Below are 23002 nucleotides of genomic sequence, written 5' to 3'. Positions count from 1 at the left end.
GACACTCTAAATCAATCTTTGTATGTACATAATCTTTGGCACTCTGAATCTCTGTATGCACTGCATCAATCACCTCATTTGTTTGTGCGTGGAGTTCTACATGTACTATATCTGCAATCACCTCATGAATAGCAATGAGTGTTGCCCCTGCGTAGATGCCTCAACCGATGTCTCCATAGTGGGAGCACGATGCCTCTTGTTGGAGTGTCCCCTGCTGCGTGAGAAGGTGGAGGAGTTAATCGACCCAATCAGCTCCTAGACACGCTCATCAACATCTGCCTAGACCCAGTGGCCAACAAAAATCGTGTGATCATGACCCAAAAAAGGACAAGATATATGTCATAATATAGTGGGTCTATGATTGAATACTAGCAAAAATATAACTCGCTAGGTCAATAGTCTCCCCACGAGCAATGTGTATTATAAACCACACCCGATCCATGCCAACTTTAGTCTTGTGCTCTCAAGGATCGATATTGGTGGCAATGATTAAGTTTATTATCTTGAAAAAGTCAGATAAACCATCTTGTTTGGTGCTTTTCTTCCCGTGATAGGGAGGAGCATCTGGACTCACAACTAGCTGCCGAACCTCATGATCAGAGAGGTCATCTAGTCCACTACATCAATGCTCTTGTCCTCAACCGTCTCCCATCATCTGTAGTAGTAGACTCCCTAGGCACCACATTTGGATATGCAGTGGACAGCTGAGGGACACCAAGGAACTCAACGACTATGTCTACTAAAAAATGTAATAGATACACTCAAACGGAAATCATGTATGCTTGATCATCCCAGTTGGCACCACCAAGCTCTCTATAGAACATAGATACAATGTTGATGTAGGCGATGATATTATCCACTTCATCCTTCTAGTCAATAATTGATTGCCAATCATGCTCTATAAAGACATATGCAAGGGACCACCCCTCTCAGCGAAGATTCTAAAAGTCCTTCAACTTCACCTAATGCTTGAGAATTTTTATTAGAAGCTGCAATTGATATCGAAAACTAAAATGTCATATATAAAAAGAGGAGTAAGAATTGGAAGGTATAAAAAATGTGAATGGATTCAAAATTTTCATACAATATTTTGAGGACATTATTAATGATGAATTTTTTAGAATTTTCACACAACCTTAATGGAAACAAAAACATGATACAGACAATCTTGCATTAATAGAATTACTAATATATTTGAGTGTACACCGTTCGATCGAATTTGAAAATTTTCATTTACCGCTTGAACGTAAAAGTTATGGTTCGAACGGGATAGAAGTGGTCAAATACGCCATTCGAATGCCCGTTAGAACATAATTTAGCTGTATATTCAAACAATAACATAAGTGTTCGACGAGTAAGTAACTATCGATCGAACGTGTATTGGAAGCATTTGACTGGTTCTTGGATCAAACTTAGTTGCCATTAAACCAAACAAATTGGAGAATTCTTTTCATTCTTCCATAAATAACATAAGCATAGAAGGTCGAGATGAGCATAGAGGCATCCGGTACTTGAGTTTTTCAGCCACCGGCCTATAGTGTCCCATGGTTGGAAAATGTAAACCTAATTTATTTCCTATTTTGTACAAATACTATCTCAAAAAACTCAAAATCAACTCAAAATTTGAAGAGAACCAGCATACTTGTGGTGTAGAAGTGGAGGCTAATGGTGGTGGCATTGATGGTGGCGTTAGTTGCGGACTAAGGTAGCGACATAGTGCTTAAACGATGGTTGTGGGTTTTTGTTCAAACGGTGCTATTCCTCGTACCCCCGTAAGCTGTTATATGTTTAAAACCATTCGAATGCCTAGTTATTACGTTCGACCAGTATCCCATGGGTTGCAATAAGGTTCGAAGGCTAATTTGAACGTTCAAACGTTAAATCACGTGAAACATAATGATCAATTGTGTTATATGAACATTTGAGTAGTAAGTCATGTACAAAATACAGGTCGAACGTTGATTTTAATGTTTGAATAGTTTTGCACTGCATTCTAAAACGTTGTTCGAAAGGTGTGATGTTCCAATGTTCGAACATATAAAAATAGTCTTTGAACATATAAGAATAGTTCAAATTTTGTGATGTTCAAATGTTCATTATAATAATCTCAAATAGATAATTTTATATTTTTAAATTTATGTGATTATTCTTGAGGTATGCACGGGTTTTTATAGTGTATTTATAATTGGATTTTACCATATTTTTTTAGTATGGTATTTATACTATAGATATAATAATATTTGGAGAACTATAATAATACTAAATATTAAGTGATAAGGTGATATACTAATATTTTATATAGTGATATATATATATATATATATATATATTAATACTAGTAATGTAACTCTATCATATGGTAATATTTGGAGAACTATAATAATACTATATATTAAGTGATATAGTGATATATACTAATGCTATGTGACGCCCCCAGCTCCCATTTGGGATTGGACTGTGAGTGAAGCGTCGGAACATGTAACTCAAGGCTACATACCCCCGTACATGACAGTAAAGATGCAATGTTTAATCACATTTCTAATAGTATGTAATAACGGTAGCAGAAATTCATAAATAATCTAAGTAAGATCATGAGCAATTTCAAAAGTGTCATGATATCATTTAAATTATAAAACCTCAAAAAAATTTATGTGTTCAAATTCCCAAAATACAAGAGGGGTTTTAAAACCATATCCCTCTATTAATCATTTTCTTTCTAAGGTTTTTGTTTCTTGAGCCTACTTTGCTTCGTCCTTGTTGATAATTTTCATCAAATCTTTGAAAAGTATCAATACTTCGCTTATAAAATGGTCGGCTGCCTCTAGTCTGTCTTCCATGTATGGCTCCACTAAGCACTTAGGGCTCTTTTGGGGCCTTTTTAGCTACTTGGGGTTCCAGCCTCTTGCGTTTCTCCATGATCAGTTTCTTGATTTGTTACAACTTTTATTATTCTAGGTGTGGAATAGTAGTGGAAACTATCGCGGTGAGATTTTAGAAAATTTCAGTAAGTTAGCACATAACATAGAAGCAGATAATATAGACATATAAATGCAAACCATGAGAATGTATGCATATATGGACATGTACTTAATCTTGAAACCTTAATTTATGCATATACGTTACAGAAATCAATGACAAAAAATCATGTTTGACTCTTCCTTTTCATAAAACACATGTCATCTTTTCTTAACACATATTACTCATAGCCATATAGTTCTTGTAAAATATGGGTGGACACTTCACGACTCCCTTACGCACTATGAGCTGCTTGCTAGTTACCGCCCACTTGACTAGTGGTGACTATGTCAAAGGTCTTATCATTATGCAGAAGTCCCATTTCACCTTTACCGCATCCATCTTATGGCACTCACTAGTGTTAGGTGCTACCTCAATTTAGAGTCCTTTGAAAAGAACACATTCAAGGTCCACCGACTGTGCTTCGTCGACCTAGGGATTACCACTTCCAATTTAATGCATTCCAGAGTAGACAAAGGAGTTCTACTAGGAAATTTCGCCATCCTAACATTTAGGGTCATGACAAAACATGTAACAAAATTTTCTTTTGAAAACAATACACACAACCCAAAATGCACATGATATGTACTTGGGACTCTTTTTCTTTCATATGCAACTTGAACATGTAGATGCTATGTACTATGTAATCATGACATGTTATCAAACAACACACCAAAGCATTTCCCGTTACAGCTTGAAAATATTAGAATATAAAATTCACTTATCACGAAACATGGGCAATAATAATCGATGCTCAACATGGCAAGACACAATTTCTTCATCACGTAAGTATACATGGCCGGAATATTACAAGCATGTAAGCATGGCAAACATCACCTAAAAACCGAATACAAAACATGCCATATTATAGATTCCATTTATTCAATTGATGCAACAAACATTGCAAGGATCGCATGATATCAACAACAATGCAAAGTTCACACCTCATATATAAACATTATCTGAGCGTCGGTTAAGAGTCTACTTACAAATATCCAAAGCAAGCTAAAAATGTAATTTAAGTGTAATGTTTCTCATAAACAAGTTATCCAGTCCAGTTCTATAGAATAAATCTCCTTATGAGATGGTTTTTGCCACTCCTCCTCCCTACACTCATTTAAAAGTTTTTGGGTGTGCTGTTATCCATGTCTCACCCTTTTTGGACTTTCAAAGTTTGCCTATAAATTAACTTGGTGTGTGTTTCTTGGATACTCTTCCCACCATAAAGGGTATCGATGCATGGCTATGGACATGGGTCGCATCTATATATCTCAGCATGTTACTTCTAATGAACTTACGTTTCCTTTTCTACATTCACAGACTTCTTCCTCAGACACCTTGCAGTTTTTCCAAGTTCATGCTCTTCCTCGAGCAATTCAGCATGTTGCTCATAAGTTTATGCCCACAGCTCCAGTGGTACCAGCCCCTATTGACCCCTCTAGCTCGGCCTTCTTTTTGGCTCCATCGGCTCCTGTTGAGTCATCTCTCACATTGAATGAGCCATCACCTATTACCTTCCCAAGCCCAGTTCACACTCATCCTCTAATTACAATGACTCAAGATGACACTAGACGTCCTAAGGTCTACCTCTCTACTCATTATCCTGTCCTTGCATTTTTTGTGGCTGACATACAAGCCCATACTCAAGAGCCCAAGACCTACATCCAAGCTCTCAAAGACCCATGGTGGCAGCAGGCCATGCAAGATGAAATTAAGGCCCTTCATGCAAATCATACATGGACATTAGTCCCTAAACACCCAAATATGAATTTAGTTTGTAGTAAGTGGGTTTTCAAAATTAAAACTTGCACCAATGGATCCATTGAATGTTACAAGGCCCGCCTTAATGCATGTGGCTTCACTCAACTCCATGGGTTTGACCATGAGGAGAAGTTTAGCCCAATTGTCAAACCTGGTACTATTCGTCTCATTCTCACTCTCGCTTTGTCCCACAGTTGGTCTCTCAAACAACTGGATGTCAGTAATGCTTTTTTACACAATGATCTTCAAGAACGAGTTTATTTGTCTCAGGCTCTAAACTTTGTTGATCCTACTCACCCCGATCATGTGTGTCATGTTCACAAAGCCTTGTATGGTTTAAAACAATATCCTCGAGCATAGTATATGAAATTCAATTCTTACATTCAAGATATAAAGATGCCATTATGATGCTTCTTTATTTCATATCTGAAAGGGATCTGATGTTATTTTTTTTTATTAATCAACGTGTATAACATTGTGGTCACAAGTAGCTCGAAGCCTTTCATCAATAAACTTATTTCACATTTGTTTGTGGCTTTCAGCATGAAAGATCACGGGGAGTTACATTATTTTTTTGTATTCAGGTTGTCGCGATCCTTCTTCCATTACACTCTCACACAAACTCGCTACCTCCTCTCTCTACTGTAATGATTTAGTTTGGATGGTGCCAAGCTAGTGGCAACCCCACTAGCTTCAAGAGTTCAACTTTTTGCTACTGATGGTAATCTCTTGTTAGATCCTACCTTGTATCAACAACTTGTGGGCTCCCTCCAATACCTCACTCTCACTCGATCGAACGTTGCATGTGCTGTCAACTTTGTGTCTCAGTTTATGCAAAACCCCAAGGACACACATATGTTTGTTGTCAAGAGGATTTTTTTTGGTATCTAAAGGGTACCCTCAGTTGTGGTCTTCATCTTACTTGTACTCCCCTCACTGTACTCAGTGGTTTTTGTGATTCCTATTGGGCCAGCTCTCAAGATGATCATTACTCAACTATTGGTTTTGTTGTCTACATGGGTGATAACTTGCTATTGTGGAGGGCTAAGAAACAAGCTACCGTCTCTTAGTCGATAGCCGAAGCTAAATATCGTGCACTTGCCTCCACCACTGCTGAGCTAATGTGGTTTATGCAAGTGCTCTAGAGTCTTGGCTACTCTCTTCCACCACCAATCCTTCATTATGATAACATTAGTGCCCTTAACATGACCAAGAATCCCGTATTTCATTATCGCACTAAGCATATCGAGATCGATGTGCATTTTGTTAGAGAGCATGTTGCTCACAAGGCTATCCTTCTCTAACAAATTTCTGGTCATGATTAAGTTGCAAATGTGTTCACTAAATCACTTTACTCTCCCAAATTTCTACCAAATCGTCACAAGCTCTTCGTTGGACCTATTCCCCCTTGAGCTTGAGGGGGCATGACAAACCATAATATCTGGAAAGGATTCCTGAGTCATTGCCGTGACTTCCTCCACGCGTTTTCTTTATTCAAAAGCGCTGTATATTGTTGACATATATCTTTCCTCATTCAATAGCCGTATATTGTTGACCTATGCCTTTCCTCATTCAATAGCTGTATATTGTTGACCTATGTAAACTTTCCTATAAATGAATACAATGAACTCATGCCATTCTTCCGCAATATTTTCATCTCTTGGTCGTTTGGAAAGGGCAGAAAATAGAGGTCAACGGAAAATGACTAGTGGCCGTTCTGTGTTTGGGTGGAAAATGACTTACCTCTCTCTCGGGCACGAGTCATTTTGCACCACCTGCTTCACGCATTTCTCCATCTAGACAGAAGATAGACAGTGTCTTTTACCCAAATAAAACAAGTGGCTCAATTATAAACTGTCACGTAACGATTTTAGTTTTCTTTAAAAATTTCATTAAGTATTTTTATTGTAAAAAGATATTTCTAAAATAATTTATAACTTCTTAATTTCTATTATAAAAATATGTTTCTTATCTCTAAAAAAATATTTAATTAAATTATATTTAAGAAATTGTAAATTAACACATGGCTGTATGTGATTGGATATGTTTTTAAGATAATGGTGATAGATGAGAAAATTAACGGATTATTTTATTTTTAATAAATTGATTCCAAAGGGTTATTACAACAAATGTTTTACTGAAAAAAAAAATTATTAGTGCAAATAGTCATAAAATTTATTTTATTTTTTATATTTCTAAAGTATATTAATATGATGAATCAAAATTATTATTTATTAACTCATATAATTACAGTTACGATTTTAAATACAACCAAACACCGAAAATTCTTTTCCACGTCATTTTCAAGGTGCCAACCAAATATAGAAAAATCAACATGTTTTTCAAAAATACTTTCATCTGAAATAGGGGTGTAAAAAAAAAGTATACCAATTGAACCAGACCAAACCAGTATGTTTGATCTAGTTTGGAACTGGTACTTAAGAACCAAAACCGATTCTAAACCGGTTTGATACCAATTTTCATATTTTGAAAACTAATTTAAACCAAACCATATTGGTATATATAAAACATTATTTATATAATTATTTATTTTATATTATATATATTATATGCTAAATTGCTAATTAATATAATATAAAATCTTAATCTTATTACTCATGTCTATTAATCTTATAGCATAAAATTCATACAACTTTCGATATAACATAAAAATCTTATTATAACTAATAATTAAGTTAGGTACTGCTTGTACCATATTAGTATAACTAAATACTAATGAATTAGTAATTGTTAATAATAAATATAAAATTTCCAAAATAGAAAAATCGGATTATTGGATTGAACGGGACCGAAATCGGAAAAGTTTTGGTTTTAGTGATGAATTGGATTGTATTGATTCTTCAATTTTCACAACTAGTACATAGCGGGTTGGTTCCAAAAAATTTTCAAAATTGGAAATTATACCTCGAATTTGAATACATTCTCTGTTTTTCCTCATTTTACCTGGAAAGAAATATAGCCTAAACTTAAACCAAACTGACGAGAGATTCCCTATAAAGTAATGATATATACAAGTTTCAAATGTACAAGCTTTGTACAAATTCTTTACACGAGATCTAATTTTTTAAAAAAATATTTACGCACGGGCTTGACTTGTCTTCAGTGTTTTCATTTATGTTCTGTACTAGCTAGATAGCTAAAATTTGTTGTGCCGGAACAATAACTGGCATGACTCAATAGCATGTTTCGTTCTGGATAAAGTTCGTGTCATTTCGGCCACTATCGGTCCATTTTGGCCAAAATAGGCGTTGTAGACCTGAATCTTGCGTGGAGCCTGCCCGATGACTATCCTCCAAAGTGGAACTCCACGATATCTTCTTGTCATAGTTCTTGTCGAACTTGTTGACGAAGATCTTCTTGACTAAACTCGGCCTGGATCGGAACCCGGATAATTGGGTTTCCGGATATGGTTTTCGGCCTGAGTCTTACCAGAGCCTAAACCTGCATGTCTAAACCTGGGCGAACCCGGGCCGGGTACCATGTTTAAAATCTAAAAATTCGAGTTAGGCCATCAGCATATCACAAATATTCTCCATTACAGTTTGCATTTGGTCAACAACCAAATATTTCTCATCTTTCTATTTTTTAATGTACGATATATGTTCTAATTGCACCTCCACAACGTACAAAGATGGGTCCTCAACATAGACTTGGGATCTATGTTGGGTTTAATTCTCCATCTATTATTAAATACCTTGAGCCTTTTACAGGGGATATATTTAAGGCACATTTTGATGATTGTCATTTTGACAAATCCATTTTTCCAACATTGGCTAATGAGAAGTCGGTGCCTGAAGCACGACAAGAAATTACTTGGAAAAATAAAGCCATTTCCCAATTTGATCATCATACAAATGAATGTAAACTAGAGGTTCAAAAGATTATTCATTTGCAAAGTGTTGCAAATCAATTACTGGATGTATTTACTGACACTAAAGGTGTGGTAAAATCATATATTCATGCTGTTAATGTTCCAGCAAGGATTGCAGTACCTGAAGGACAAGTTGCCAAAACAACAATAGGTGAGTCTAAGATACGCCTGAACCGTGGACGGCCTATTGGTACAAAAGATAAAATTCCTCGAAAGAGAAAAATAAAAAATGAATTTGGTACTCCTGAAGAATTCATACCCACAACACAGGCCATAAGAGTAATTGATGCTCTTGAAGAAACTAAATCTCCTGAAAGAGAACCTCCTGAGGAGGTATTTAATGAAATGTCTTCCCTTGATGAGGGACAGGTACTTGAAAATAACGAGATCTCGATACATTTCATGAGTACTGGAGAAATTTTGGATAGAAATAAAACTGTTGTCAATAACATATTTTCATATAAAATGACCCTTGATATTACCAGAAGTAATGAAGAAATTGAGTCAAGAACTGTCGAAAAATGTCAACGTAGAAATGACTGGCCAAAATGGAAATCAGCTATTGAAGCTGAATTAAACTCACTAGCAAAGCGAGAGGTCTTTGGACCAATTGTAAAAACACCAAAGGGTGTAATGCCTGTTGGATATAAATGGGTATTTATACGTAAGCGTAATGAGAGCAATGAGATTGTGCGATATAAAGCACGACTTGTTACACAAGGTTTCTTACAGAAACCAGGGATTGATTATGAGGAAACATACTCTCTTGTTATGGATGCAATCACATTCAGATTTTTAATTAATTTGGTAGTTACAAAAAGATTGGATATGCAGTTGATGGATATGGTCACTGCATATTTATATGGATCATTGGATCATGACATATATATGAAAATCCCTGAAGGATATAAAATGCCTGAAGGTTCTAATCTGAGTACATCCAGAAATATGTATTCTATTAAACTTCAAAGATCTTTATATGGGTTAAAGCAATCCGGACGCATGTGGTATAAACGCCTTAGCGAATATCTATTGAAAGAAGGATTTGAGAATAATCCAATATGTCCATATGTTTTTATTAAGAAATTAGACTCCGGATTTGTTATTATTGCAGTTTATGTTGATGATCTAAATCTTGTTGGAACTCCTAAAGAGATTAGAAGAACCGCTACATATTTAAAGAATGAATTTGAAATGAAAGACCTTGGCAAAATGAAATTTTTTCTTGGCTTGCAGCTCGAGCATTTGCAAAATGGAATTCTCATTCATCAGTCAAATTATACAGCGAAAGTCTTGAAACACTTTTATATGGACAAAACTCATCCCCTGAGTACTCTAATGGTTGTTCAATCACTTGATGTGCAGAAAGATCCATTTCATCCTTGTGAAGATGATGAAGAAACTCTTGGTCCTGAAATACCTTATCTCAGTGTAATTGGAGCCTTGATGTATCTTGCAAATTGCACTCGGCCTGATATTGCATTTTCAGTTAATTTACTTGCAAGATATAGTTCCGCACAAACTTGAAGACATTGGAATGGCATTAAACATGTCCTTCGATACCTCTGAGGTAGGTTGATATAGGATTATTTTATTAACATGGATCAAGTCCACAATTAGTTGGATATGCGGATGCAGATTATCTTTCAGATCCACACAGAGGTAGATCTCAAACTGGATATGTATTTACTTATAGAAATTCTGCTATATCATGGAGATCTGTAAAGCAAACACTATCTGCTACCTTTTCAAATCACTTAGAGATCATTACAATTCATGAGGCAAGTCGAGAATGTATTTGGCTAAGATCAGTGATTCAACATATTCAAGAAAAGTGTGGTCTTCTAGTGATTAATGATAACCCAACAATTTTATACGAAGATAATGCTGCTTGTATTACTCAAATTAGAGGAGGATATATCAAAAGTGATAGAACCAAACATATTTCACCTAAATTCTTTTATACCCATGAACTTCAGGAGAAATGTGAAATTAATGTCAAGCAGATACAGTCAAGTGATAATCTGGCAAATTTATTCACTAAAGTATTACCAACTACAACATTTAAGAAGATTGTGCAGAAGATTGGAATGCGAAAACTTGAAGACCTATTATCATGCACTTTTAAGGGGGAGTAAATGTCTTGAAGACTTATACTGATTGTACTCTTTTTCCTTCGCTAAGGTTTTATCTTCCTGGATTTTCCTTTGCAAGGTTTTAATGAGGCAATCTTAAAGCACTTGGCAGTACATATAAATGTTGTACTCTTTTTATTTCGCCATTGGTTTTTCCCCACATCCTTCAGACCTTCTCTTTCTCGCTCTCTCAGTCTCACCCACAAGGAAACCCTAGCCTCCTCTGCTGATCGAAGTTATGCTCCATCATCTTCATCCTTGTGCACTAATCAAAGTGAGTTATTCTCTTTCTCTCTCTCTCTGGGTCTTGGTTTTCATTCTATCTTTTGATGTCTTTTGGTTTTCATATTATTTTAGTAGATCATAATATGAACCCAGGAACTGATTTCTTGAGTAGAGATTTGGTTTGATGATTGGAAATTATAGACAGAGCAAAGGAAAATGATTTGGTAACTTAAACAAAAAGAAATTGAAGGAGCGAAAGCAAATGGGTGTGCATCGGCCAAACATGAAATAAACAGCCACCAAAAGAACAAATATGAAATTGCTATCCTAGTAATTAATAAAATAGCATTTTGTATGACCATGTTCTACTCTAATAAATCATTAGATATCTCACGCCGAAACCCTAGCCTCCTCTGCCAATCAAAGTGTCGTTTGCATTCTCTTGTCGTCGTCTTCATCCACGGGTATGTCTTGTTCTCTTTGTTTGTTTTTTTCTCTCTTTGTTGATTTTAGGTTTGTTTTGATGAGAATGTTTGAAGAATATTTTTATGGGTTAGATCTATAATATTTTTAGGAGTATGTTTTTACCCTCTATAATGGAAAGATCTGTAATGTTTTGTCGAATGGGATTTTTGGGCAAACTTTTCGATTGGGTAGCAATATTTAGGTAGAAAAAAGTCAAACCTAGATAGAAATAGGGTTGCTGTGGTGGTTCTATTCTCTGTCTTTTTTGTGGTGGTTTTGTTCTCTGTGTTAGATATGGTTCTGTTATCTGTGGTGCCTCATCTACAAGAGTGTTTGCCAATGTTCAAGTTCAGGTTCAGATTTGAAGCAATTTTTTAGGGTCTTTTTCTTTTATTACTTTGTTGATCTGGGTCTTTTTTTGTTATTTTGTTAAACATGGGTATAAAGTATATGCTGATATTTTGAATGGACCATGATACCTGCATTAGTGAGTTTAACAACCCATCCATTATGACTCTAGTTGTCGATTAGTCTTTTTGCCTAAAGTGTGGTGTGCACTATTTTGCTTGTATAAATACCTCTCTAGTTGTTCTGCAGGTAAGAGATCCAGGCAGACAAAATCTACTTGGGTTGCAGTTTGGGTCATATTGATAGGCTTGGCTGTGGTTGCTGGTAGGGCATATCTTGTGTACAAATATAGATTACAAGTAAGCTTGTTGCATTATTTTTATGTTTCCTAACTTCATATATTCATGTTGATAGGGAGCCTTTACTTTTCGTTTCAGCATTGGTTTATACCTCTCTTGACAGTCATATGAGATCCATAAAATGCTTAGTACTATACTGGGTCCTGTTTGGTAGAAATTTTATACAAAAGTGGGTTATGTTCAATTGGTCTCTTTATAAATGTTACTTGTATTAATACTTAGAAAGGGAAAAAAGAAACTAAATACTCAGTTGGAAACAACCATCCTTATATTCTATTCTATTCTTGGACATATTAGTTATGATGATTACTTTTTCAGCTAATATGTGGACAACACATTTTTAGATTTGGCATCTAAATTTGCATAAAAATCTAGCAACTAGTTTATTGGAATTGAACTACAATTAGTTTTGTACAAAATGATTCAACTGAGGTCTAGTTGGGGCTATGAGATTGGACACATAACATTTCAAAGATGAATGTTAAGATATCACTCTAGTCTCATTACAATATTTTTTTCTTGACACTTTCATTTTCCTTGATTGACAGTTGTCAATTTAATCCTGATTGATCTACCGAGTTTGACAAAAGTTGCTATTGGTATGTCATGTACCTGATTGAACTCCTGTATAGTGTTATACTATAGTCTTTTTAGTCTTTCTTTTTTCAATAAGACACAATTTTCTTACAAATATGGAACCTCGGGATTTTCTGGAATGACAAGAGTTTAGTTTTTCATTTTATACAAGAGTAATGCTTAGATTTTAGTCCATTTTTCTTCAGTCTTGTCATGACCTGCTTAATTATTAGCAAAAGCAGTTCTTGTTAAGTTGAGAAATCTGAAATTAGGTTCATGTAATGTTCATTAGGTGAGTCGATACTTTGACTATGAAGATCCAAATGGAACAGTGAAGGAGATCTGGATCTGGCAGAATATTGTAGAAGCTATTCTTGATTTGAACTGATGATGATACAATGACTTGTAATTTTGTATTTTGTAATGTAATTAAATACCAAATAATGTAATATTAAGTGGGTTGTATTATGTGTTGCATGCATTTTATATTATAAATGTTGAATTTCTATTTTTAAGATGCATTTAGGTAAAAAGATAATTAGTTTTCTATATATATATAAAAAAAATATATGTTTTTCAAATGTAATAGAATATAGGCTTTAGATTAAAAAAAAAAATTGCTTTACAACATCTTTTTTTGGGAAAAAATTTTAGTAGTATAGCCTTTGTGAGAGAGAGAGAGAGAGAGAGAGAGAGAGAGAAGTAAAAAAAAAAAAAAAAGGTATAAGCTTGAAACCCAGATTTTCGGGTTTTGTTACAAAAACCCGGATTCATCCAGGCTTTGGCCAGGGTCATAACCCAGGAATATGCAGGCCGGAACCTAGCCCGGGTTTGGAATCCAAGTTCAAGGCCAGGTATACCAGGCAACCTGGTCTAAAACCCGGATGAACAGTCCTACATGGAGCGCGCCCTAGAGTTGAAGACCTGCTTGCATTTCTGGACGGCAATACAAAAAAAGAGGTACGAAGATAGAGAGAAATTGTGGCCGTATTTCATTGGTGGGCTAAGGGCTTATTTATTTATGTATTAAGTTATAATGCAAAAGTCCACGCAGTAGTTGTGTAAACGCGTTTGGAGGCATTTAGTATCAAAATCATTAAAATATTTTATCCGATAGAAATGATATTTGTAGTTATAGAGTACACAAGAATCTCGTACTCCTTATAAAAAATGAATAAATATAAAATCTACACGAAAAAAATAATTTTTTAATGATAGGCCTCACTCTTTTTTCATAGTAAGTGTACGACGCTTGCTCAATCCATGACTGTATTTAGAATTATTTTTTTACTTCTACCTTATGTACCTAGGCACTAATCAGGTGTGCTTTTAGGGAGTATTCATGGGGATGTATTAATAGCTAGTGTCTATAAATCAATACAAAATTTTTACTTATCAGCATTGTTCAATACAAAAGTTTTGCTTATTTTTTTCTGGATATATGCAAGTTTATATGGGTTTATTTGTTTGTGCTCGTGCCCCGTGTGGTATCTATTTCCCCATTTTGTACTTAGTGAATGCTTGCTCTTTTTTAAGCAATTTGTTTTTTTAGTGTAGTTTGATTGCTATATGTTCATCTAGTGGTTTGTGTAGTTTGTGGGTGTTTGGGTTTGCTGCTCAAGTCATTCAAGCATTTCATTGCTTGAACTTGAGGTTACTCGAAACTTGAGAGAATCATATGCCAAGTCCAAGACAGTCAAGAAGAAGATATATAAATGTAAAGTCATGGAAATGCTACTTGGGCAAATCATGAAACTGAAGATATCAAAACTTTGTGCACCCGTCGTTCATCTGCAAATGCAGTTTAAACCCAAAACTTCAAATATTTGAATGTACATTGCTTCTAGTTTCTTTGAGTCTTGACGATTTTATGAATTGAGCCAATTATTAGGAATTACATAGTCAATTGGAATGGTGCTCGATCCTTAGTAGGTTCATATCTTAGTATAATTGGCTACTGGCTAGATCACTCTTTCCAGATTCCATGACATTATAAATAATTAATAATGTTATAAGTTAAAAGTTTCCTTTCCCGTATGACTTTGAAACTTATTTATTTTACAAAATAAAATAATATATGGTGGTGGTCAATTTGTCATCTTGTGTTTTAATTTCCTGCTTTTCTTTGATTTTGTTGTAACTTTAACAAATGGAAGAAAATTCTATAAGTTGTAATATTGGTACAGCCCAAGGGATTGGTGGTGTCTTTTCTATTCCAATGGATGTAGAAGAGCTTGGGAGTCTTCCAACCCCTTCATCCACACATATAAAACACATTTCCCTTTCCATCCCACCTTTATGATGTTACATTGAGCATTTTTGGTTCTTTATATATGATGGCTAATGTATATTTTAAGCAAATTTACACAATAGAAGATGCATTAAATAATATGTACTTGAGTAATGATATCACTAGTAGTATGGGCATAAATATGATAAGCAAGAGTGATAAGTATTGAGGTAGCACAAATATGTTCAACTTGATGATATGTGTTACTTTTATGCTTGATTCATGATATAAAATGATGGCAATAAAGTTTTGGTTGCAAAAATGCAAAGGGTATAAGTTGGCAGATAAGATAGAGGACATGGTTAAACTCCTTTCAGGCCACTTGATCGAGTAGTATAACACATTTCGTGTGACTAGTACGGAGAGTAGAATATGGCTCAAGGGAGGCCAAACACTACTAATACAAATATTGGTAATGAGCCGGCACCGCTTCCAACTAAATTTCGGTTCATGTTCACCAAATACCTTGAGGAGCGGGGTGTTATAGAGTTTAGATTGAAGCTAGAGATGTATTTGTCTGAGGCGTGTGTAAAAGACTAGCTTGGTTTTGATATCTTAGATTGATGGCGAGTTAATGCCTTCAATTATCCTATCATTGCTAAGATAGCACGTGATGTGTTAGCCATCCTCATTTCCACTCTTGCCTCGAAGTCCATGTTCAGTATTGGAGATATATATTAGATCCTTTTAGGAGTTCATTGTCTCCAAAAAGAATCAAAGCCTTCATTTGCACCCAAAATTGGTTAAGGACCAAACCAGTTGACATTTGGGAGTCGGAAGAATACATACAATCGATAAACCTTGAAGGTAAGTTTGAAACTTGAAATATATTTTTTTTAATATCTATCTATCTCAATTTATTATCTATCTAACTCAATTTTTAATATTCTTTTAGATAATCATCTAGCTTCATCTTCAACTGAGGCTACTATGAGTCTTTCTTCCTATTCCTGCTGAAATATCTGTTGATCTTTGATGTATGTAGAGATTCTTTTTTTCTTTTTTTTCACTTTCTTTTGCTTTGCAAACTTCTATTTGTTAAATTTCTTGGCTTTATTTAGGATCAGTTATCGATCCTCTGATCCTAAATGCTTACCTGATTTTATTTCAGACATCCTAGACAGGAATATTGAATTTTACTTGATTTACCAGGTAGAATTTGTCAATGTTGCTAACATGATATGATACCATATGCCATTTTATGTGGTTAAGGGGATTAATTAGTTGCATGCAGCATACTTATAAAAGCCTACTCCAAGCTAATTTTATAAAGATCAATGACAAGATATTGCTTTACTTTAGGCTTCACATATTTTATACTCTGATCTGGCAATAATCTGGTCATGGGCTATGATTTACCAAATTGGCTTTATTTTAGCTCTGAACTTTGACAAAAGGAGGCAAAAAACAAAAGAAAAAGAAAAGTAGAAATAAGCGATCGGATTCTGTTTGGTAATTGGCTTTTGGCATGTTTGACTTGAATCCAGTATTTCTGAGCATGCATGTTATGGTAACTTGTGCACTGAGCAGCGAATCTGATTTGATTTTGCTGAAGAATTTTTTAGGTAGGGTGAGGCTACTCTGCCGCCTCACCCTTACCGCTGGGCTTACCGCCCAGTGTAAAATTTTTTTTTTTTTTTTTTTCATTTTTCATTTCACATTTTTTTAATCACTTTCTTAATCATTAAGTAAAAAAAAAAATACATCAATACATTTAAAATCACTTTCTTAATCACTAAGTAAAAAAAAAATATTTTTTTGCCCAGCGGTCAACCCGAGCGGTCAACCCCAGGCGGCAAAATAGTGTTTCCCTTTTAGGTATGTTATGTTTGACTTGAATCCAGTTCTGAGATATTGTGTCACTCTACAGGTTTTGCAGCAGCTTAGGAAAAAACCTTTGAAGCATGCTAAGTTAACAGAAGACAAAGGAGTACGAAAACATTTCAGGATCAAGTTTTGTAGTTTATTGTTGTGTATTGGAGTTTGTAATGATCTTAGCAAATTAGTTCAAATAATTTAATATATAGTGAGTTACATCTTGTATGTTGCATGCATTTTATATGATGAATATTGTTTTTGTTTTTTTTTTTAACATGCATTTATAAATTTAGTTTTCTACATTTAGCTATTTTTTACATAAATTTAGTTTTCCATTTTGATATATTTTAGGCTTTTGGATTTAAAAAAATGCTTCTCGGTAATATATTTTCTTAAAAAAAAATAACATCCAAGCTTTTGAAAAAAAAAAAAAAAAACCCGAATATAGCTCAGAACGGTTCCGACCCAGGCCTAGTTCTGACCCGGGTTCAAAATTCGAGTTTCGGGCCCAACCCAATTGCACAGTCCTATGCTCATCATCTCTATACTACGTATTACACAGGATATTTTTTATTTTTTTGTCCTTGTGTAGCATATGAATGATGAGTAGGATAACTCTTGTTTTAAAATCTGTTTTGGTGTACAAATGGACCAAAATTCCTGTTACTGAATGAAATATTTCGTCGTTAAAAGTATGTGAACAATAAGTAGAGTTGCATTCCACAGCATTTAACAGAATTACAAACGCTATATTATATTTACCGCTTGCTAAAAAGGAGGGTCGGCTGAAATGGTGAGACTAGCATCCTGTAACCCTGTAGGAACATCAAATCCTGACATAAAGTCATCCCCAAATATCACAGCACCAGCTGCCAGTGCACCAGCACCCATTCCCATTCCAAAACCTGCCCCCACGCCACGGCCAGGCGCTGCTGCCCCAGTTGATGCCGGCATATTTATGTAAGTCTCCGAATATGGATCTGTTCTTGGCAGAAAAGTGGGCATGTAACCTACATTAGAAGGCGGGGGTGGAGGTGGCGGTGGAGTTATGGTAGGACGGTAGGTTGGTGCACCCGATGGCATGGAGCTTGGTCCAGCCACAGATGGATTGGAATAGCTTGTCGGGAATGGCCTTGAATGGGTATATGGGGAGTTTGACTGCATATGGTTTTCTGGCCGATAAGTTGTTGGAACCAGAGGCAGCTTCGTGGAAAGAGCTACGCCATCTCCAGTGGCTAAGGTGATATTGTTGCTGAGATCCGAGAGCATAAATCCTTCCTCGTTGCCTGTAAAATAAAAATACAATGTTGGAATCAAAATCAAAAGTGAGTGGTATTTATTGATGAAGACCTACCTCTATACGAGCTTGGCTCTTCCCTTTCCTCGGAAATACGAATTGAAATATCGACAAACCCTTTGGGTTTGCTGGAATTTCTTTTCCGCAGTTGATAACTTCCTACTTCTTCTGTTACTGGCCTCGAACCCTCATTTTTCTTGATCTGCTTGGCTAGAAACTCCTTCAAGACAACACTGGCTGTGCCCTGAAGCTTTTCTCTGAGAAATATGGGCTCTCTGCTATAAACCTCAACGTGCAGTGCCGGATCTATGGAGTCGTCAACCAAGACAGCAAACTTGGTTTTCCAGACCGGATTAGCATTACCTGAAGCATCAATCTTGGTACAATATTTATTGTTAGGATCAATCCACCCGACTGCGAACCACTGGAGTTTCCAGAGCGAGGAAGAATGCCAGAGACCCCTAGCAGATATCAGGCAGACCTCGACCCAATATTTCGCCATGCTTAGCTTTTCGGCTGAAGAAAAAGAAGGCGAATTTTGTGGAGTTGCTTTTACTGTACGAAGCTAAATGGGTAAGGATGGAAAAGGAGACAAAGTGAAGCTGGTTTGCACTATCTGTAAGGCTACTTTACTTCAACAGTAGGAAAATTCGTTATCCCTCTTCTCCATTTGGAGGACAACTATCACACCTTTAATTGTGCCAAAAAGGGAATAATTGGTGGCCAGGTGTATACGCGGATTTCAATAGAAAATTTGTGCTTGTTCCAATTTGTAATGTTATCAATGAAAGGTTCATTTCAAAACTGAGAAGAGGTTCAAGAGAGAAAGGACAAGAGTGGATTCCATACGAGGAGAAAGGAAGATAGTGGATTACACACTGATCTCTTATATCATTTTGCAGAATCATATATATATTAATAATACTACATACAGTCGTGAAGTGTGTATGCGCCGTAAAGTTACTTTGAAAAAGAGTGGAGTCTATTATTAAAAAATAATTTCTTTTCATGTGGATTTCCTATTTATTCATTTTTTTCAAAGTGATTGCACAGCACTTATTGCAACTAACATATATATATATATATATATATATATATATATATATATATGTATATAATTAAAATGATCACTTTCTCGTTCCCATTAATTATTTTACTTCCTGAATTTATGGTAGATCATTTTTTCTTATTGCTCGAGATTTGTGACTAGCGAGACGTTGTCAAATTGTTGGGAAAAGTGGAATTGCCACGTGAAGACTGAAGTTTTAGATAAATAAGGATTTTATTTTAGATTACTTAAATATCGTTATGTTATTAAAGTTGTTGAGCTTTTTCTAGATTACTTACATTCAAATTATAGTTTGAAAATTTTGTAAACAGAGGGAAAGTCCGTTGAAAATTTGGGGGGTTACATGCAAATTTTGTCAGAAACTCTAGCGCTCGTATTCCGTTTGATTGCTGAGAAAATGTAGATTGAACAACAGCTTGAATGGAGAATACTTAACTAGAAACTCGGGTTGAAATGAAAATGAAGTTCACCGCAAACAGAAGACATTGACCAGAAACATTTGGTAATTGCAAATCGGTTGTCCTTTCCTTTCTCTTTCTTTTCCCAGCAATCAAATAGAAAAAGAAAGAAAAGATCATCGACTCTCACAATTACCACTTCAAAATTCATGACAAAATAACGAATGTCAACTCCATATTATAAGAGATTACTCTGTATATAACAGATAGAGAATGGTCAAAATTAGACAAACTTGCTTGTCTGCCTTGAATTTAAATGTCATTAGAGCAAACCTAAATAATTTTCTTTTTAATTCCAATTTTCATATTCACTTCCATCCTGCGAATGGGATGAGATGAAAATTTTGTGAATAGTAATAAAATAGTTTGAGTTGAGTATTTTTTACATTTTAAAAAATGAGAGAAAAAAAGTTAAATAAAAAATATTATAGAGTTAAAATATTAATGTATAAATATAGTTTTATAATATTATTTTTATTTAAAGATTTGAAAACGTTGGAATTGTTTTTATTTTTAATTGAAAAAATTGTAATAATAAGTTTAAAAATTTTGTATTAAAATTATGTTTGGGAGTTAAATAGGATAAAAATTTTGTATCTCATGTGAGGTCTCAGACCTGCCCTAAGCTTCTCATATATTTGTGAGGCAAAGAGAATTCTAAAGGAAGACCGTAGATGGAGGGTTGGAAATGGCCAGAGTTAAGAGATTTGGAGAAGTTGGTGACTTTAATTGATTTTGACTCCCAAGTCATGGGATGTGGGTAAGATTCGAAGTACTTTTTCCCAACATGAACTGGACCTGATTTTAAAAATGCCTCTTAGCCTTTCAATGACTGAAGGTAGATTAATATAGAGGGGGATCACGATTCAAGTGAATTCTCTGTTGAGAGTGAATACCTAAGTGCTATAAGACAATGGTCAATGGACAATTCATGGTCAATGGACATGAATTACGAAGTGGGGAAAGTTCAAAGTCCATTACGGAATGAGTTTTGCTATATACAAGCACAGTCGCGTACTAATCTGTGTACCAATACTGATTCATTCATACTTAAAATTTAAATTAACACTGTTTTCAATAAAATCTACTTTTTGACCAATCACATCACATTGGTGCACAGATTAGTGCACAATTGTGCTTGCAACTATATTTTTCCTTACAAAATACAACCATTTGTGGCATTCAATATAGCGGCAAGAAGTAGCTTATTTCACCGCAACTTAGCATTTTTGTCCCTTTTTTTATGGCTACAAAGTAGCCTTGAAAGAAGCGTCAAAAAGGTGTCTTGTGGCTGTAAGTTTTTTGTTGCAAATAAGTCGACATTTTCGACAATATTTGTTGTCACAAAAAGTCATGTCTTGCCACAAAAATTTTATAGACCACACTTATATATAATCGCAAATATTGTTATAAAACTAAAAGAGAAATGATATTGCAAGAGAGAAAAAATATTGCAAGAGAGATAGTTGTTATTTAAATGCAAAACTTGATAATATACAAGTGAATGATACCCATATATATAGGAGTAAAAAGGATTAGGTATGGCTCAATGGTCTTAATTGTAGGCTAAAGATAGGTCTTAATTGATGGCTGCAACGGTCTTAATTAATGGCTTCAATGGTCTTAATTAATGGCTTCAATGGTCTTCATTAATGGCTATGTATGGCCATACAAATAAGTTCATACATAACACTCCCCCTTTGGATGACCATACATTTAGAATATGCCTCGTTAAAATCTTGCCAAGGAAAAATCCAGTGGGAAAAAATCAATGGCAAAGGAAAAAGAGTACAATATTCATGTATATCGCCAAGTGCTTTAAGATTGCCTCATTAAAACCTTGCAAAGGAAAACCCAGTGGGATAAAACCTTAGCGAAGGAAAAAGAGTACAATCAGCACAAGTCTTCAAGACATTACTCCCCCTGAAAAGTGCATGATAATAGGTCTTCAAGTCTCCACATTCCAATGTTCTGCACAATCTTCTTAAATGTTGCAGTTGGTAATGCTTTTGTGAATAAATCTGCCAGATTATCACTTGATCGTATCTGCTTGACGTTAATTTCACCTTTCTCCAGAAGTTCATGAGTATAAAAGAATTTAGGTGAAATATATTTGATTCTATCACCTTTGATATATCCTCCTCTAATTTGAGTAATATAATTAGCATTATCTTCGTATAAAATTGTTGGACTATCATTAATCACTGGAAGACCACACTTTTCTTGAATATGTTGGATCACTGATCTTAGCCAAATGCATTCTCGACTTGCCTCATGAATTGTAATGATCTCTGAGTGATTTGAAGAGGTAGCAGATAGTGTTTGCTTGACAGATCTCCATGATATAACAGAATTTCCATAAGTAAATACATATCCAGTTTGAGATCTACCTCTGTGTGGATCTAAAAGATAACCTGCATTCGCATATCCAACTAATTGTGGACTTAAACCATGTTGATAAAATAATCCCATATCAACCGTACCTCGGAGGTATTGAAGGACATGTTTAATGCCATTCAAATGTCTTCGAGTTGGTGCGAAACTATATCTTGCAAATAAATTAACTGAAAATGCAATATCAGGCCGAGTGCAATTTGCAAGATACATCAGGGCTCCAATTGCACTGAGATAAGGTATTTCAGGACCAAGAATTTCTTCATTGTCTTCACAAGGACGAAATGGATCATTCTGCACATCAAGTGATCAAACAACCATTGGAGTACTCAGGGGATGAGCTTTATCCATGTAAAAGTGTTTCAAGACTTTCTCTGTATAATTTGACTGATGAATGAGAATTCCATTTTGCAAATGCTCGAGCTACAGGCCGAGACAAAATTTCGTTTTGCCAAGATCCTTCATTTCAAATTCATTCTTTAAATATGTAGTGGTTCTTCTGATCCCTTCAGGAGTTCCAACAAAATTTAGATCATCAACATAAACCGCAATAATAACAAATCCGGAGTCTGATTTCTTAATAAAAACACATGGGCATATTGGATTATTCTCAAATCCTTCTTTCAATAGATATTCGCTAAGGCGTTTATACCACATGCGTCCGGATTGCTTTAACCCATATAAAAATCTTTGAAACTTAATAGAATACATATTTCTGGATGTACTCAGATTAGAAGCTTCAGACATTTTATATCCTTTAGGGATTTTCATATATATGTCATGATCTAATGATCCATATAAATATGCAGTGACCACATCCATCAACTGGATATCTAATCTTTTTGTAACTACCAAACTAATCAAAAATCTGAATGTGATTGCATCCATAACAGGAGAGTA

The 23002-nt window shown here is 35.0% G+C and overlaps 1 protein-coding gene across 1 annotated transcript; it reads right to left on the bottom strand.

Annotated features, from left to right (window-relative positions):
* Positions 1-17545: 17545 nt before the first annotated feature.
* On the bottom strand, positions 17546-19005 carry LOC122312873 (protein SRC2 homolog). The gene is made up of 2 exons (XM_043127539.1): positions 18239-19005; positions 17546-18170 (listed from the first exon to the last, which is right to left on the bottom strand). Exons 1-2 carry the CDS (start codon positions 18681-18683, stop codon positions 17653-17655), a joined length of 963 nt encoding a protein of 320 aa, XP_042983473.1. The 5' UTR covers positions 18684-19005; the 3' UTR covers positions 17546-17652.
* Between the last annotated feature and the right edge of the window lie 3997 nt (positions 19006-23002).

The sequence above is a fragment of the Carya illinoinensis genome, chromosome 1 (assembly GCF_018687715.1).
Source record: "Carya illinoinensis cultivar Pawnee chromosome 1, C.illinoinensisPawnee_v1, whole genome shotgun sequence".
NCBI lineage: Eukaryota > Viridiplantae > Streptophyta > Magnoliopsida > Fagales > Juglandaceae > Carya > Carya illinoinensis.
The sequence above is the reverse complement of the archived record's forward strand: the minus strand, read 5'-3'. Positions and strand labels throughout refer to the sequence as shown.